The sequence below is a fragment of the Gastrolobium bilobum genome, unplaced genomic scaffold (assembly GCF_033153095.1).
Source record: "Gastrolobium bilobum isolate Gb01-03AN ecotype WA unplaced genomic scaffold, APGP_CSIRO_Gbil_v1 utg48931, whole genome shotgun sequence".
Classification (NCBI taxonomy): Eukaryota; Viridiplantae; Streptophyta; class Magnoliopsida; order Fabales; family Fabaceae; genus Gastrolobium; species Gastrolobium bilobum.
In genome coordinates, this window is record NW_026898410.1 from 1 (window position 1) to 17,889 (window position 17,889).

Here is a 17,889-nt window from a genome sequence, read left to right on the forward strand (position 1 = left end):
TGTCATGACAATATAGCATTAAAGGTATTGGGCCTAATAATGGTTGTTAGCCCAAGAAGAAGTTTGGAAGCCCACCAAAAGGAAAAAGGGCGCATGGTTAGTTAATGGGCTTGGATGGTCCAAGACATTACTAATTAATTTAATTAGTTAAATTAATTATCAAATGTTTAAATTTTGAATTTTGAATTTGAAATTTGAAATTTGAAATTTGAATTTTGAATTTGAATTTTGTAATTCGAATTTTGAATTTTGAAATTCGAATTTTGATTTTTGAATTTGAAATTTGAAATTTGAAATTTGAAATTTAAAATTTTGAATTTTGAATTTTGAATTTGAATTTTGAAATTTGAAATTTGAATTTTAATTTGGAATTTGGAATTTGAATTTAAAATTTAAATATTTGAACGTTTGAATTCAAATGTTTGAATTCGAATTTGAATTGGCTATGAAAAGTTGTTTCATAACAAAAGGATAAGATAAGATCTTGTTGGAACAAATCCCAAATATCAAGAGGAGATCTTTGAGAATCTTCTAGTGAGGATATGGGGCGCTGGTTTAGGTATCTGATGATGGTCATAGGATCAACCAAATGAGCTCCAGTCAGATTTGGTTTGTTGAGAGAATAAGTGAGACAGTTGGTTCAAGTTTGAATGCAACTGTTAAATGTATCTGGACTGTTATGAGGCCAAGTGGGGCGCACCATATGGCTGGCCATATGATGGTTGTTGAGTCAGATTCTTGTTGAGATATTCACTTGATATCATGAGGATGTGAGAGGAGGTTGTTGACAAGATTGGAATTTTGCAACAACTCCACTCATCCCCCTAGTGTGCGCTATATATAGGGCCTTATTTGAGTGAAGAAAATTAGATTTTTAATTAACTCATTCTTTCATCTCCTTGTGGGTTCCTTTTGAGGTTTTTCTTAAGAGAGTTTCGAAATAACCTAGCCTTTTTCAAAGAAAACCATGCGCCACTTTTGTGTCTATTCTTGCTGAATATTCACTCTTCTAACAACCTTGACCTAGCCTCCTCCTTCACACATTGGGCGCATAGCTTGCCTCCATTGGTGTTTTCGTTGGTGGCCTTGAAGAAGAGTTCTTCCGTCTTGACAAAGGGTGGTGTGGATCAACATTAGAGGGCTTGCATCTTCAAGCCTCATCTTGATCATCCTGCAGTCTTGGAAAGCAAACAAGGTAACATCCATGCCCTAAAGCATGTTTCTTGATATGGTATATGTTATTCCACTCGAAAAATTTTGTTTTTCCCTCTCACATGCCTCGACCTTCAAGGTCAGTTTCTTTCAATACTGTATTTCCCTGATGAATCTGGCTTCTAGCAGCTCGTCAACGTGCTCATTCAAGGCTTGACGTCGGTCGGATCCTATCTTCCTCTTCTTTGGGACACTGGCTGTGATCCGGGGTACATGGAGAGCTTGTGGCAGCAGAAAGGTGGGTCTATTCCTGGGATCTCCGAGGCTTTCCACGCAAATACGTCGCGGTTTTCCTTTAAGAAGGAAACCAGTTCCTCTTTGAAGTCAGCATCTAGGCATTTTCCTAGCTTGGTGTGCCCTTTGTCGTTCTCCGCAATATCGACATCCTCCAGCTCTCCTTGGGGTTCTGGACGAGGTGCTAGGAGATCATCTCTCACGTCGAGTTCCACCAAGTTGACCTCGCTTCCACATGCCTTTAGTGATTGGTCCTTAACTCCTCCCTCTTTAAGCCGAGGTGGAGATGATGGACCTCCATGATGGACTCGTAGAGTCTCATAGTAGCACTTTCTTGATTCTTCTTGATCACCTCTTATGGTGACGATCTCGTTGTTCATCCCAGGCATTTTCAATGCTTGATGTTTAGTGGAGATCATCATATCCCATTCATGGATTGTAGGCCGGCCAATGATCACGTTGTAGGAAGACGAGGTGTCCACCACGATGAAACGAACCCTTCCAGCTCGGAACGAGTCCTTCGTGCCCAAGGTCAACTTTAGGTCGATGTAGCCTTTTGGAGGGGACGCCGCTCTGTTGAACCCGACCAGCCCGGTGACACATGGTTTCAAGTCCTTCTCATCCAGGTTCATCCTCTGGAAAGCATCCCAGAGAATTATGTCAGCTGAGCTTCTGTGGTCAATAAAGATTCTCTTCACTCGGCAATTGACTAGCACTCCAGTGATCGCCAATCCATCAGTGTGTCCGGGTACGACCATTCCTAGTTCCTCCTGAGTAAAGAACAGTCTTAGGGGTGCAGGTTTGTTGTCTTCCCCTTTGAAGGTCGGCCTGTCTCTTACAGACATGACCTCATTTAGGTACTTTCTTTTGGCGTTAGCCGAGTCTCCTCCCCCACCTAGAGCTCCACTTATCACGTTGCATTCGAATTCGGCTTCAGGAAAGGCCTCATCCTTATCATCGACCTCTTTGCCTTTGGCAGGTCGGTCTTGTCTTTGATCCTTTATGTCTTCTCTCTTCGGGCTTCGACTTCTGCTTCGGCTTCTTTGTCGTCGCTTATTATTTTTCTTTCCTTGTGTTCGGATGATAAATTGCTTCAACTTCCCCTCTCTGACGTGCTTTTCAATAGCATCTCAAAGGTCCCAGCAGTCATCCGTGATGTGACCGTTTTGATCATGGAAAGCGCAGTATTTGTTTCTGTCCATCCCGCTCTTGGCTTTGAGTGGTCGAGGTCTCTCGACGTTGCGCATCTCGGTCTAGGCCGCCTCTTTCAATATCCTGGATCTGGACATGTTCAGGGGTGTGTAATCATCATACTTCCTTCTTGGAGATCGATCGTCCGACCTCTTATCGTGAGAATCCTTCCCTTTTTTGGATCCTTTCTGGTCCCGTTCTTTGTTATTTTTCTTACTCGGGCTCCGACGTGTCGGGCTTCGTCCTTATGACTCGACGTAGACCTTTTGTATATCTTCCACATCAATGTATTTATCCGACCTTTGTTGGAACTCCTCCAGATCATTCACCGGGTTCTTATAGATTGATCTCGCAAGTGGAGTCACCATCTAATCCCGAGATGATTAAGTGAAGGTGCACCGCTTCAGTTAAACCTCAGACCTTGAGGGCGGCATCCTTGAACCTGTCGAGGTACTTCCTCAGCGATTCATTCTCTTTCTGCCGAATTCTTCCCAGAGCGTAGGCCGGCATTGGATGCACCTTGCTTGTTGCAAAGTTCAGTCGGAAAGTCCGGGCTAGGTCCTCAAACGAGCCGATTGAGTTCCTGGGGAGCCTGGTTATCCAGGTCATCGCCTGACCAGTCAATGTTGTCTCAAAGATTCTAGCCTTAATAGGTCCAGTGATCCCGTTGAACAACGTTTCGGTCTTGAAAGCCGCTAAATGGGCTTCTGGGTCCTGACTTCCGTCGTACGTAGGTATTCTGGTGCTCTTGAATCTTGGAGGTATAGCCAGGTTCATGAGCCTCTCAGTGAATGGGCTATCATTAGCCTCCTCATCATCTAGGTAGTTCTCGTCATGGTTATCGTTCGGTCTTCCACCATTCCGGTCGTTGTCGAAGTTTGGGATCTGCACATTCTGTGCGTGTCCTTCAGTTGTGGCCACGTTCTGATGTCGCGGGCCACCATCAACAACACGACCATCTCTTCCAGGTTGGCCTTCAACATTCTGGTGTAGGAGGTATTCAGCATTCTGGTGTTGGATGCCTTGAGCATTCTGATGTCGTGGTCCGTCGTTTGCGACCTGACCGATTCCTCTGGGGTTGCCTTCCACGTTGCGATTTCTCAGTTCGGCCTCGAATGTCGCCATTCTTTGGGAATCTAGTCGCTATTGGGTTAGGAATCTATTCTCCATCTCTTGCAACCTTTGAAGGATTGCATTCATGGCCATCGTGGTCACGTCTCGCGGTGGCTCACTGTGTGGAGGTGGGTGAACTGAGGCCGCTGTCGTATTGAGTTGGGTTCTGGGGGTTGGTCCCTGAGTGCCGACCTGCACCTCTACCACCACCGGGTTCGCGTCCAACTGGAGTTATTCCAATGCAGATTGGTGTTGAGGCATGCCATAGGGCTGAGGCTGAGATTGATGCGGCGGCATTTGGGCGGTGCTAGATGTCGAACGGGTGTTCGTCATCGTGGAATGGGGGTCGAAATTTATTGTTCCCACAGACGGCGCCAATGTTAGGTCCTGGATAGACCGTATTGCTATACCGTAGGGTATGCGCTCAGAGATAGTGTATATCAACTGTATACTAGGCTTATAGCCGAGGTTCCAATCACTGCGCACAAGCAATAGGCTTATAGCCAAGAGGTGGGTGAGTGCACAGCGTGGGCAGAAGTAGTAAATGAGTTCTGAGTCATTACCTGGGGTCCTTAGGCTCTTATTTATAGCATTACCTTCCTAGTCTTGGGCTTTTTGAGATTCTCCAATTGTAGTAGGATTCAACTCCCCTTCTGTTGGGATGTGATCCTTATCTTGTGCTATTTGGCTGTTTGGAGTTGTTGAGATGTTGATGACTCTGTATCTCACCAGATATTCTGATAGGTAGTTGGGATATATTCATATCCATAACAGTTGCCCCCCAGCTCGGTATTCCGAGGTTCGGGATGTCGAGGTGCTATTGTGTTACCTCGGATTCAGTTTTGTCCGAGTTCATTGATCTCGGGTTTGGAATTTCGAGTTTTTGAAGTCTGCGCTCTAACTCGGAGTTGCTTTCGTCAAGATCGTACGCGTTATGCCCCTTGATCTTCCTTGATGTTTGTATGTATAGTCGAGTGGGGGCATGTCGGATGCGACTTGAGCTCATTTTGAGATTTTGGATATCGTTGTTCCGAGTTTTAATTTCATTGTGCTGGACCGAGTTGACATTCTCGGTCATGTTGCGACCTTTGGCTATGATCTTTTGGTTGACCTTTTATTTGATTTGAGACTTCATGGCGCCATTGGAGCTCGGAAGTCGGGGCTTGGCCTCATCACATCTGCCTGACCTTTCGTGTCACGCCTGCTGTGATGGTTACGACGATCCACGCGTTTTACGCTCGTTGGTGGTTCGTGCATCGTGCAGAGTGTGCTATGCTGAGCCTTGTGTAGGTCATGATTGAGCACATTGAATGCGTGCAGAAGTGATTTCGCTATTTTGCCCCTGGCTACTCGAACGGTTTGCAGCCTTTCCCTCTTCGCGCCTATGACTTTACTTCTTCTTTAAATACCAGCTTTTCAACTGGTATACGATTTTCGTTTCTCCTGGGCTCTCTTCTTCCTTTTCTGGTTCTGTGCCTTCGAAACTTTCTTGGAGCTCTTGTCAATTTCAGTGAAGGTTTTCGCGTGTTTGAGTTTAGTCCTCATCATCTTCACTTCCATATTCAGGTACCCTCACGTTCCTTCACTTTTATAAGTTTGTTTTTCGCTTGGTTTAAGTTGAATTTAATAGTTGTCCTCATTGGAAGCGAGGGTGGTTTTTACGTTCCGTCCTTTCGAATCCCCAGTTTCCTGTTTCCCTCTTCGGAGTGTTGTTTGGGGTTCGTGATGAGTGCCCCTAGCTCTTCTTCTGGCCAGGCTTCTGGCCGAGGTGATGAAGTGAGAGAGGAGGTAGTGAGGCGATTGCCTAGGTCGGTCCAGTACTGGATTTTTGGTAAAGAGTATACTGAGGAGGAGAAGCTTCAACAGCTTCTCCGTGGTCATAGGGGAAGTCGTCGGAGATCCCGAGGTGGTCTTGGTAGGAGAGGGAGAGGTCGGGTAGGAGGAGGTCGTCAAAGCCAACTTAGTTTTTCCACCAACCAGCCTCCTTTAGCGGATCCTTCACTGCCTAGGATGAGTTCCTCACCCGAGCCCGTCCCTTTGTCCTACATACTGTCGTCCTCCCAGGTGGCTCCGGGTTCGAGATCCGTTCTAGATCGGATTCCTCCCCTTGGTTTGAGCGATAGCTCCTCCAGTCTTTCTTCGACCGAGCTAGGTTTTCCTGAATCAGTCGTCCCTTCTTGCTTCGATGACTCTGCTGCAAGTCGGGTACCATTTGTTGACCTCGTCAGCAGTTCTGAAAGCTCCATCCCGTTTTCGTGGAGTCCATGCTCATTGCCGTCACATCTCGAAAGTCCTAGATCGGATTTGGATGATTTTTGTACTGATCCTCACCCTTCGTGTTCCAGGACCACGGCAATGGAGGAGTCCGACGTCCAGAATTGGGTCACTCACGAGGTCCTAAGCCTGCGGTCCACGATGTCTCCTGCTGACGTGGCCCAGCTTCCGGTTGGAGACCCCAGTGGGGTGGATATGCTCCCAGCGGGTGATTATCCGGTGTGCGCGGGGCCTATTTTAGACGAGCCCCACTTCTTTTTTCTTTATAGAGATCTGATCACTAGGTTAGGGATTCAGTTTCTTTTCACCGAGTTCCAGATGGCTGTAATTCGTAGACTTCGGGTTGCGCCTTCCCAACTCCATCCCAACTCCTGGGCCTTCATCCGGGGTTTTGAACAAGTTTGTGCCTACCTCTGTCTTCCTTGTACAGTTTGCCTCTTTCTATACTTTTTTGATGTGTATACAGCCCGGACTGGGGCCGAGGCTAAGGAGAGAAAGGGTTGGGTGACTTTCCGAGGCGCTCCAAATCGGGGTATTTTTATCCCCTACTCCCAATCTTTTAAGGGTTTTAAGGACGCCTACTTCAGGGTAGTAGCTCGTTCGGACTACTTACCGTGGTTTGCCTCGTCTTGGGGAGACGATAGGGACCTGGAGAGTCGGTTCGAGCTTTACTGGACGCGGAGTCACTATCAACGGCGTCCTAGGGACTACGCTACTCCTGGAGTGGCCCTTTCCGACTCGGAGAGACTGGCGGCGTCTGTCCTGGTTAGTTATGCCAGGAAATTCGGCATTATCGATTTGAGTCGGATTGTCGATAAATTTGGAGAGGACCTCCTTTGTGAGCTTGGTATGTCGCTTTCTTTTACGGCTTTTGTTCGACATGTGTTGTGATTTGAGTTCTAACCTTTGAAAAATCCTTTGCAGTTAGCATCATGAGCGAGGAATACAAGAAATTTTTGCCCAAGCCAAAGAAGACTTCCAAAGGGAAAGCTAAAGTAGATCTTTCCTCCGAGGTTGAGTCTACCAAGAGACGACGGATTGATGCCGGACAGGGCGATAGTTCGGCCACTGACGAGGTTATTTTAACCGATGTTTCGGCTTCCCTCTTTACATCTTCGCCATCTTCACTTCCTCCTCCTCCTTCCATTCCTCAGGGAGACCTGATTGTCTTGGAACCTGGAGAGTTGTGGAAGGTCGGGGTCTCGGACCGACTTAGGGCTGTGCTGAAGCCTCCTCAACAATTTATGGGCTCTTCGTCCTTTACTTTCGAGAGGAGGAGCACGTTAATCCGTCTGGAAGAGGATTCTCTGAAGGCGTCTTCCTTGCTCCAGTCGTTCCAAGACCTTCATCAAAGACTCGATTTGTCCTCAGCCTCCAACTCGTCCCTTGCTCTTAGGGTGGAGGGGCTGTTGGGAGAGAAATCCGAGTTGGAGAAGAGGGTTCATGAATTGAATTTGGAGCTGGAGGCGGCAAAGAAAACTGCAGAGTCGGCCAATGCTAAGGCGGAAGAGCTGAAGGTAGATAAATATGCTCTTTCCAAGTCTGTGATCGACAAGGATGCCCAGATCCGCAAGCTGCAGACCGACTTTGACGAGGCTAAGGCCATAATCGTGAACGCAGCTACTGGGGCCTTTGCCAATGCCATTGCTCAAGCCCTGGTTCTGAACCCTGGTCTTATTATTGACGGAATGGACGTTTCTTATGGTGTGAAGGACGGCGCTATCATTCCTGGGACTCCGGGTTCAGATTCTGATGATGAAGAGACCGAAGCCGAGGTTAATGAAGTTGTTTCTCCTCACATGAGTTGATGAAGGGGTCAGAATGCCGACTTTCATTTTGTAACCTTGTTATGGGCTCCTTGAGCCCCTTTATTTTCTTGCCTGAACATAATTGCCGCTTTGGGTCGGCTTTACAACTTATGTTTTAATTTTCTTTTGCCGAGATCGTTGCTTACTTCTCTTTACTTATATGTTTGAAGTTCCATTATGATCTCGTCATATTCGACTTATGAATCGCCGAGGTTTTTTGTTAGTCGATCTAGAATTACTTTCGTTTGTCAACAAAATTTTTATTCTTTTTCGGTCGCGAAGCTATTGAGGCTTCAATTACTTGCGTGGAAATCAATATGCATAAACGACAGGAATTAAATAACTGCTCATTTTATTTGAATTTCCAACGACATCTCTTTACAAGAGCTGAGCTTAGAAGCTCGTTTTATTTGCTTCGAAATAAATCTACCTACTGACTGAGCTTAATAGCTCGTCTTATTTATGTAGAAATAATTCTAACTATTGTAGGCCTTCAGCTTGTCCGCGTTCCAAATTCTTTTTACTGGTTTCTTGGAGATAGTTTCCAAGGTGTTGGCCTATTCTTCCCAGATTATCCTTGATCTTATAGGGGCCTTTCCAGTTTGCAGCGTGCTTCCCATCTCTGGCGTTTTTGTTGCCAATGTCTGCTCTCCTTAAGACTAAATCGCCAGCCTGGAATGACCGAGGTCTGACCTTCTTGTCGAATCTAGCAGTTACTAGCCGCTTTGCCATCATATTCTTGTATCTGGCATTTTCCCTGCATTCATCAAGTAGGTCAAGTTCTACTAGGAGTGCTTCCTTGTTTTGGTCTTCGGTTCCTTGTAACCTCTGCACCCTCCTCCAGGACGGCTCACCGATCTCAACCGGGATCATGGCCTCGCACTCATTTGTCAGCTTGAAGGGGGTCTCTTCTGTGGCAGATTGGGCACTAGTCCTGTAACTCCATAGGATGAGGTGTAGTTGCTGGACCCAAGCCTTTGGCTTCAAAGAGCCTTTTCTTTAGCCCGTTGATGATCACCTTGTTGGCAGACTCGGCTTGTCCGTTAGTCTGAGGGTGCTCAACTGATGCAAACCGATGTGTGATTTTGAGGTCGGTCATTAACTCTTGGAACTTTTTGTCAGCAAACTGTGTTCCGTTATCTGTGATGATCTCAGCAGGAAGCCCAAATCGGCTGATGAGGTTTCTTTCAAAGAATCTCCGTATCCTTGCCGAGGTAATGGTGGTGAGGGGTTCAGCCTCGATTCACTTGGTGAAGTAGTCGACAGCCACTATCAACCACTTGAGTTGTCCTTCAGCCGCAGTAAAAGGTCCTAGTAGGTCCATTCCCCATTTGAAGAACGGCCATGGTGTCGTGATAGTTTGCAGCTCTTCTGGGGCTGCGCGAAGGATCAGCGCATGCTTCTGACATTGTTTGCATCTTTTGACATTCTCCTTCGCATCCGCCTCCATAGTTGGCCAGTAGTATCCTGCCCTTAGTGCCTTTCTGGCCAAGGCTTTTCCTCCCATGTGATGCCCATTTATGCACTCATGAATCTCGGCCAGCACGTACTCGACCTCGTTCTTGCCTAGGCACTTCAGCATAGGTGTGTAGAAACCCTTCTTGTAGAGTTTCCCCTCTACTATGGTGAAACACGTCGAGTTTCTTACGAGTTTTCTTGCCTCTTGTGTTTCGTCTGGTAGGATTCCTTTTTCAAGGTAGGCCACTATTGGCCTTCTCCAATCCTCAGTCTCGGTTATAACCATGACGCACGTCGGCTCCAGGATGCTCTGTTGTATCACATTGCGATGATTTCCTGAGCCCTTTGAGCTGGCGAGTTTGGATAGGACGTCGGCCCTATTATTTTCGTTCCGAGGTATTGGAGGGACAAAATTTAAAATACAAAATTTAAATTACAAAATTTGAAATTCAAATTACATCTCTTTTAAAAGAGCCCAAAATTACACATTAATTTAAAATTTCAAATTTCAAATTTCGGGCACCATGACCATCCCCTTCCTCATTTGCACCTGAAATGTTAGACAACTCACAAGTACAAAAATATTATCATATAATATATTTTTCACGTATGTCTTGATATTTAACAATTAAATATTAAAACATAATTAAAATTCAAAACTTTTTCTTAATTCTTCAATTGGCCGAATTATATAACAATTTATTATAATTCAAATTTTGTTGACTCTTTCTCAAAGAACACAAAATTAAACCAATCATGTAGCCATTAACATGTTAATGGCCGAACCATATACCTTGTGTATATGATATAAATTTTCGAAAAATTTAATCTTATGCACATGAAACAATTTCATGGAGAAAAATAAGAAAACAATCAAGGTGTTCAAAACACCTTTCATGGTCGAACTCCACCCTTCAAAAAGGTGTTTCCTTTTTAAAACATTCACAAAGTAAAAACAACCATGTATACATATGGATTCATGAACATAGCATTCGAAATAACATGTTCATAAAAACAAAAACTTTAACCGTTTAAAGTATTGTAAATTAAAATCCATACGTAAAAATTGAATCTTTAACTTTTAAAGAAATTTTAACCGTGAAAAATATGATCACAAACAAGGTACCATCACCCGTCTATGGTAAAGCAACCGGGCTCTGATACCACTTGAAAGTTGGAAATGGCCTTGAAGGCCGATGCATGCTGGAGGGATAAACAAAACTTTTTCATTGCAGAACACACATGCATTCAAGATCATGCTTTAGGAAAGCATGATGTTACCTTGTTCGTGAAAACTTGTGATGATCAAGGTAGGTCTGAAGGGTTCAGACCCTCTAACGTTGATCCACACCACCCACTGCGTCTAGGTGCAAGAACTCCTTCTTGTGAAACCGCCAAGTGATCACTACAATGAGGCTTGCTAAGCGCACACTGTGTGAAGAGAAAGGCTAGGTAAAAGTGTTTGAAAGAGTGAAGCTTTCAATGTGAAAACTTCACAAAAGTGGCGCAGGAGAGGAGAAGAGAATGGCTTGGTTGGTTTTCTAAAAACCCTAGAAGGAATGGTACCTTATAGGTCCTCCCACGACTTTAGCTAAGACATCTCCATATCTGTAGCACATGAGGTCTATACCTTGTATCCATATACAAGTAGATAAGTCGTGCTAGTCTTACCCGAGATTATTGACCCCATTCTCAGTATCTCTAGACTAGGAACATAAAATTAGGAATAAACATCCGGTATTCTTGAATCCTCATGATTGTGATCTCATCACAGATACTCAAGAGATACCTATTTTATTCCACGGGGTTTATCAAGTTATTCATAATATATTAACATTAATATCGAGACAGAATTATGAAACAAGATAAAGAGTGCTTTTATTTATTTGCGACAATATTAAAAAGGTCTACATCTATGTCCTTATTTAATCATAAGATTGTCTCTAGGACACCCAAATACTAACAGACATAATACCGATCGGTTACATTGTATCCTGCTTGGAACACTACACACTACGGGTATCCGGCCTAAGCTGTCATATATCTTGGCACCCTGCCCCGCAAGCTACCAAACTGGGGGGCTTCTGTTCTAGATACTACTCACCTTAAGCCCACCAGTTGGGTCCAATATCCTAAGCCCATTGTCTAGAACATTCTAGAGGACACTCATGGCAAGTCATAAAAGCTCACCACTAGGACATTTCCCTATCCCTGCACTGCTGCCCCTGTACACTGACAGTGGGCAACATGTCTTGTCTAAGGAGAAGACATGGCTTGGAGACAGCTCATGGGCTGACCAACGGTCTCCCCCATGAAAAGAGTACTCTCCTCTCTAAATACCCCCATCACACATGGAGGGGGGATCCTCTTCCCCACTCTTTACTATGTTGTTACTCTGCCCACTTGGTAGAGCCATCCTTGCCATACACACACCCCCTTTATGCACCATGGGAAACTTTACTAGTGCCATGGTCTTTACCATTGCCACTATAGACACCCCATATATCAACATACTTCACCCTCCATGAGATACATCTTATGTACACCTACAGTATAGCAATGAAAATACCCAACCACTTGAAAACCTTAATATGCTTCCAGTTCCCCCAACAGATTTCTCCAAATCCAAACCTCCAAATTTGATGTGAAGAAGTCCTCAGGAGGATCATTCACAAAAAAATTTATATGACGTTAAATTTTAAAATGAATGGATTTATTCCCTTGCATTGTTCTTGCAAATTTGTAATACCAATTATTAAGTCACATCAAATTATTATGGAAAAAGTGTTTGTCCTTTTAAATGGCACAACTTATATCCTTTCACTCTCATAAAGAGGTGGGACCCATACCTTTATATTTTTTTGTCCACTCTCTCCTCTTTTATCTATCTCTTTCTCTCACTTAAAATGATACAAATTTACATCCTTGCAAACTTTTTCCAATTATTATTTATAATAATATTATTATTACATTTATTATTTATTTTTATATAAGTTCGATTTAATCAATAATGTATATTTGAACCAATAATTCATTGACTCTGCTATCTTGACCAAATTAATAATCGGCATGTCATGCAAAACACAATATCCTCTAATAACTATTTTATGAACTTTCGTTAAGTATGGCTGTACGGGCTTCCTATCTGAGTTTCTGGCTCATATAAACTGGTTAGCATTACCACTGTTATAAATTGATTACTCGAACCCGAGATTGTTTAAAAAAATTTACTAGAAATAATTGCTAGGAGAGCGCCTGACGATGAAGTTCATCTTTGTACAACGAATATATATAGGTATATCTTTACTAAAATAAAAAAAATAAAGATATGAAATAAAAAAACTATAAAAATAAAGAAAATGTAAATGTATTATTTTTTATATTTGATAAAAGATATACGAGTAATCGGTACATCCATAATACTAAAAGTATTTTCCTGACTACGGGTGTTAAGAAGTGAGAATTATCTGAAAATATTATAAAAGAAATGCTGGGTATAAAAAATTAACAAAAGATCATGTACTTCTCAAAATAATTACTTGACTGTTTGATAACTTTTGTCAAGGACTTTATTATTTTAGTCTTTAGATGGTTTGTATTATATATGAATCTTATTATTATTATATAGGTATTTAATAATAAAGAATTAAGGTACATCACAATCAAGTGATAAGATTCAACTCATTGTTATATTTAAGGAATTATGATAAAAGGCAAAAAGAAAGACAATTTAAGAAATTAACATTTATGTAAAATATGAAAAGCATGAGCATATATGCATTAATCATTTTTTTCTCATATATCATTATTATTATTTTATGTATGTCATTATTCTTTATTGATTAGCATATATATATGACAAGAGTGATAATATTTTTTTTTTGTATATAGGAGTGATAATTTTTAATTAGATTAATTAGACACTCTAATATGACTGGAATATGATATGTGATTTTTGTATTAGAATCTACAAAAAAATGACATGGAAAAAATTGCATAGTGTCTTGTATCTACCGCTTCTCCGAATCGAATTATAATTTATCCGCTTAAATTAAATATTTATATAATTACATTTTAATCCATTTTTATTTATTAATTTGAGGTTATTTATATGATTTTCATTCTAAACCTATAGCTATGTAGGAATTATCTGAAAATATTATAAAAGAAAAGTCGGGTGCAAAATTAACAAAAGATCATGTACTTCTCAAAATAATTACTTGACTGTTTGATAACTTTTGTCAAGGGCTTTGTTATTTTAGTCTTTAGATGGTTTGTATTATATATGAATCTTATCTTATATTCTAAGACAAACTCATTCTTTGGCAAGTCCGCTGACGTGTCGCTTCCTCCTTCACTTTCAGCTTTGCGTTTACAGTTACACTACAAAATTTTAAAAACTTTCCTTCTTTGGTAAATCAGTGAATAAAAAAAATATAAAAGAAAATCTAATTTTCAATGAAAATCGAAGGACAAGATTTCATAACTCAAATCAATAGTCAAGATTTGTTATAAATTGTAGGTGGCAGACAACTCATTTAAATTTGAATTTTGTAGTTGAAAATTTAAATTTAAAATTTGAAATCTGAATGGTGGCAGACAACTCATTTAACGTTGAGCTACTTTCTCCATTGGAATTGTTAAAAAATTTAAAAATTGCATATGCTTATATGTATTCTATGCGAATGTTTGGGGCGATTTTCTTCTTTTGTTCATTTTTTCTTTTTTTCCTCTGTCGCATGTCAGCTGTTCAAACATACAGCCTCAACGAAATAGCTTCTTCGTCCTCTCTTTTTTCGTCTTACCAATATGTTTTCAAAATATGATTTTCTGAAGGATGTCAATCCTGCCAAGGAGGACTGGAGGATTAAGGTGAAGGTGGTTCGGGCTTGGAAAGTTCCGAACTTTCAATGTAGAGATTTTGACGACAATGTTGAAATGGTTTTATTGGATGAACAGGTAGTTGTCTGCATTTTTTAAATCTTCCATCTTTGTTCTGATCATTTTAATTAACGTTATTCATGGGGGTTGGCTACGTTCTTTTGTAGGGTGGTAGGATCCACGCCACTGTCAAAGGTTCTTTGCCAGTGCGGAAGAAAATCCATGAAGGAGAGTGATATTTTATAAAAAAATTTGGAGTTTGATTCAATAGCGATGTGTTCAGGCCAACCAAGCATCAGTATCGTTTGTCCTTCAACTTGAGGACTGATGATAAATCGATTGTTGATTGTGATCTTTCTTGGAGTCAATTTGATTTTGTTGATTATAACATCATTGAGAAAGAATCATCTGACTCTCCTTATTTAGTGGGTAATATATTTTTCCTAACTGTTTTCATTTTTTAACTATTTTTCATTTTTTAATTTTTGCATTTTTTTTACGAACTCTTTGCTGCCCTCTTTTTTTTGTAGACGTCATTGGTTTAATTTCAGGAATTGGGGAAGTTTGCGAACGTGTAGTTTCTGGTAGGAAAACGAAAATGGTTGTGTTGGAGCTTGACAACTTGAGGTATTTGAAATGTTAGAGTTAGATAGAAAAACAAAAAAAATGAACGCTCTGTTAGCTTATATGTTTCGTGTGTAACGTTGTTCTTGCTGCAACTCATATGTAGGGGTCACAAGCTGGAATGCACTTTTTGGGAGCATTATGTGGATGAGGTGCAATCTTTTTTGGCAAACAACGACACTCCCCATAACGTCTTAATAGTTCAGCTGGGAAGGATCAAATGTTTTAGGGGTATTTTTTTTCTGATTTTATTGGTTATACTCATAACGTCGTAATCGTTTTTGTTTTCATTATGACATCTGTATTATGATTTTATTCGATTTTTTCTATTTAATAGGTAAGGTCGGTTTAACCAATACAAAATACACAACAAAGATTGTCATTGATTCAAAGGTGCCAGAGATTATTGAGTTCAAAAAACGGTGTGATATTTCTTCTCGAACATAATTTATTCTGATAGTGTTTATTTGGTTATTCACTTATAGTGTTAACAATTTTTGCTTTATAGTCTTTCAACTGATGGTGTGGAAAGTAGTATGAGGTTGACTCAGTCCTCATATTCGTTCGAAAATGATTTTCTTAAGGAGACTGAAAAGAAGTCTATCAGTGATGTTAAGCTTTGTGGTGAGGTAAATATTTTAAGTCTGTTAATCTCTTTTCTTGAATTATATCAACTCTGTATTGTTGTGTTTCATTTTTTAGTGCGATGACTGTATTTAAGGTTATGACGTGCATCACGTATGGGACTATACAATCTATTGAGAGCAAATACAACTGGTGGTACAAGTCTTGCAAGAAATGTCCATTTTCTGTTTGTGAGGATTTTGAAAAGTGGTACTGTAAGAATTGCCAAAAATATTGGGATGATTATTATCCAAGGTAACATGTTGTTCTTGATCTATAATTTTTCTTTAATCCATCACGTTGATATTTGTTGCTGATATACAATTTCGCAATACTATAGATTTAGTGTTCAGGTTAAAGTTGTGGATAACACTGATTCTGCATCATTTCTTCTGTTTGATCAAGACTGTGTTACATTGTTGGGAATATCTGCTGGTGAATCGCGCGAGCGACATTTTAAGAGGGTGTGTATTATCAATCCTGTTAAATGCTTAACATATTTTTTTTTTGTCGTTTATTGATCACTGTTAGCGCTGGAATTTGATAACGTTTTGTATCCTTTTTATTTCTTTTGTTTTACTTTTTCGTTTTTTATTTTTTTATAGGGTGCGGATTTGGATCAATTTCCAGAAGAACTAAATGTTTTGAATGAGAAGTCAATGTTGTTTAAGATAAATGTGAAGCAGAAAGATCTGAACTCAATGTTCATTAAGTCTCTGATTGATCCAAATGTAGGCTGCATATTTTTTTTTGTTGGATGTCCAACTTTCTTAATCTTTTTTACTTGGCTGCTGTTTGTTGTTGTATGTCACAGGAGGAAACAAATTTTGATACTGCTCGTGAAAACAAAATTGTATCGTCGGAACCTGAAAAGGCTGCGGTAGCCCATTATTTGAATTAAAATTTATGTTCTGAACAAAAAAAGTTCATAACATCTTGACGTGCTGTTTATTTTTATTTTTTTTACAAAACTATAGGATGTTGAGAGTCAGACCTGTGATAGTGTTGACGTTGGTGATGTTTCTCTGACTATGTTGACACCAATGATTAATTCTCATTATTCTATTGCTGGAGAATTTAATTTTTCAGCTGTCCGAACTGCGAAAGAAATAAAGCTTGAAAAGGAGTTACGTATTTTCTGATTTATATTTGCGTTTGTATAAATTGGCATCAAATTTTTTTTTTATCTTACTATACTGTTTAAACCATTTCATTTGCTTGCGCAAAGTTGAGATGCTCATCACTGATTTTCTTTTCTTTTTTTAAATAGATTTGATGCAGAAGCATGTGAGATCACCTCGTAGATTTGGCAACTATGTCTTGAGGATGACTTTTTGTGTCTGGGAGACGAAATGATTACAGGATTTTTGTTGTTATTATGACTTTTATTTGCAATGTCTTTTGTTCCAGTGACAGCTAATATGGTATATTCATAGCCAGAGTTTTTTTGTAGTGGTCTACCCCATGAAAGCTGTTTTTTTGCAATGGATTCCTGATATGTTGATGTGTGGCACTCTCCTACTGTTTTTTAAACATTGATTCAAAACTTCTAGTGGAAAAAAACAGTACTCATCCAGCGGCTAAAAAATCAGTTATATCTTCCAGTATCAATAACGACGTTAATTAATACTTTAGCAAAATCATTTGTAGTGTTACATGTTGTGCAATAAATGTTAATAATCAAATGATTAATCCAATCTTTGATTATGTTTTGGTTCGTCTTTTAAAAGTTTAATTTTACAAGTTCGATTTTACTCAAACAAAGACTGAGTAAACAAAAATTATAATCTGACTCATTCAATAATTCAAAAAACATATCTTAAGAACTGATAGTATATCGTTTTGGAAATTTATATGTCAGCAAATCTTAACATATTATTTCTTTTTGTTTCTTTTCTTTTCTTTCTACATTGTCATTTTTTGAATTTGGAACGACGGTGTATTGGGGAACATCTATCATCAAAACACTGCATCTAATCTACTGTTTACTCAACGTAGGAATTAATCAAATCTCTAACTACTAAAAACATCCCAACCTACGATTTAAATCTAAAAAAGTTTAAATTTGATTCAATCTTTTGGTTCTTATGGATAGATATTTAAAGTTGGAAATTTTATTGACCTTGATTCAGTGTAATTCAAAAAATTACTTTTTTTCAAAAAAAAAAAACAAATCTTATATTCTAAAGGAATGTCATTCTTTGGCAAGTTTGCTGACGTGTCGCTTTCTCCTTCACTTTCAGCTTGATGTTCACACTACAAAATATTTAAAACCTTTCATTATTTGGTAAAAAAGAATAAAAAGAAAAATATTAAATAAAATCAAATTTGTAATTAAATTCAATTGAGAAAATATGTCAACAATTGTTGGTGGCAGACAACTCATTTAATGTCCTTCTACTTTTTGCATTGGAATTTCCAAATTAATAATATCTAACTGCTTTCTGAAATCTTGATTTTCAATTTTCAA

The 17,889-nt window shown here is 40.0% G+C and overlaps 1 protein-coding gene across 1 annotated transcript; it reads left to right on the forward strand.

The window, feature by feature from the left end:
* Positions 1-14,099: 14,099 nt before the first annotated feature.
* LOC133315923 (uncharacterized) lies at positions 14,100-16,561 on the forward strand. Its single transcript, XM_061517604.1, has 12 exons — positions 14,100-14,249; positions 14,339-14,403; positions 14,455-14,600; positions 14,702-14,798; positions 14,902-15,026; positions 15,133-15,217; positions 15,304-15,424; positions 15,517-15,674; positions 15,760-15,883; positions 16,025-16,150; positions 16,234-16,299; positions 16,397-16,561. The coding sequence occupies exons 1-12, from the start codon at positions 14,100-14,102 to the stop codon at positions 16,559-16,561; spliced, it is 1,428 nt and encodes a 475-aa protein (XP_061373588.1).
* Positions 16,562-17,889: the final 1,328 nt, after the last annotated feature.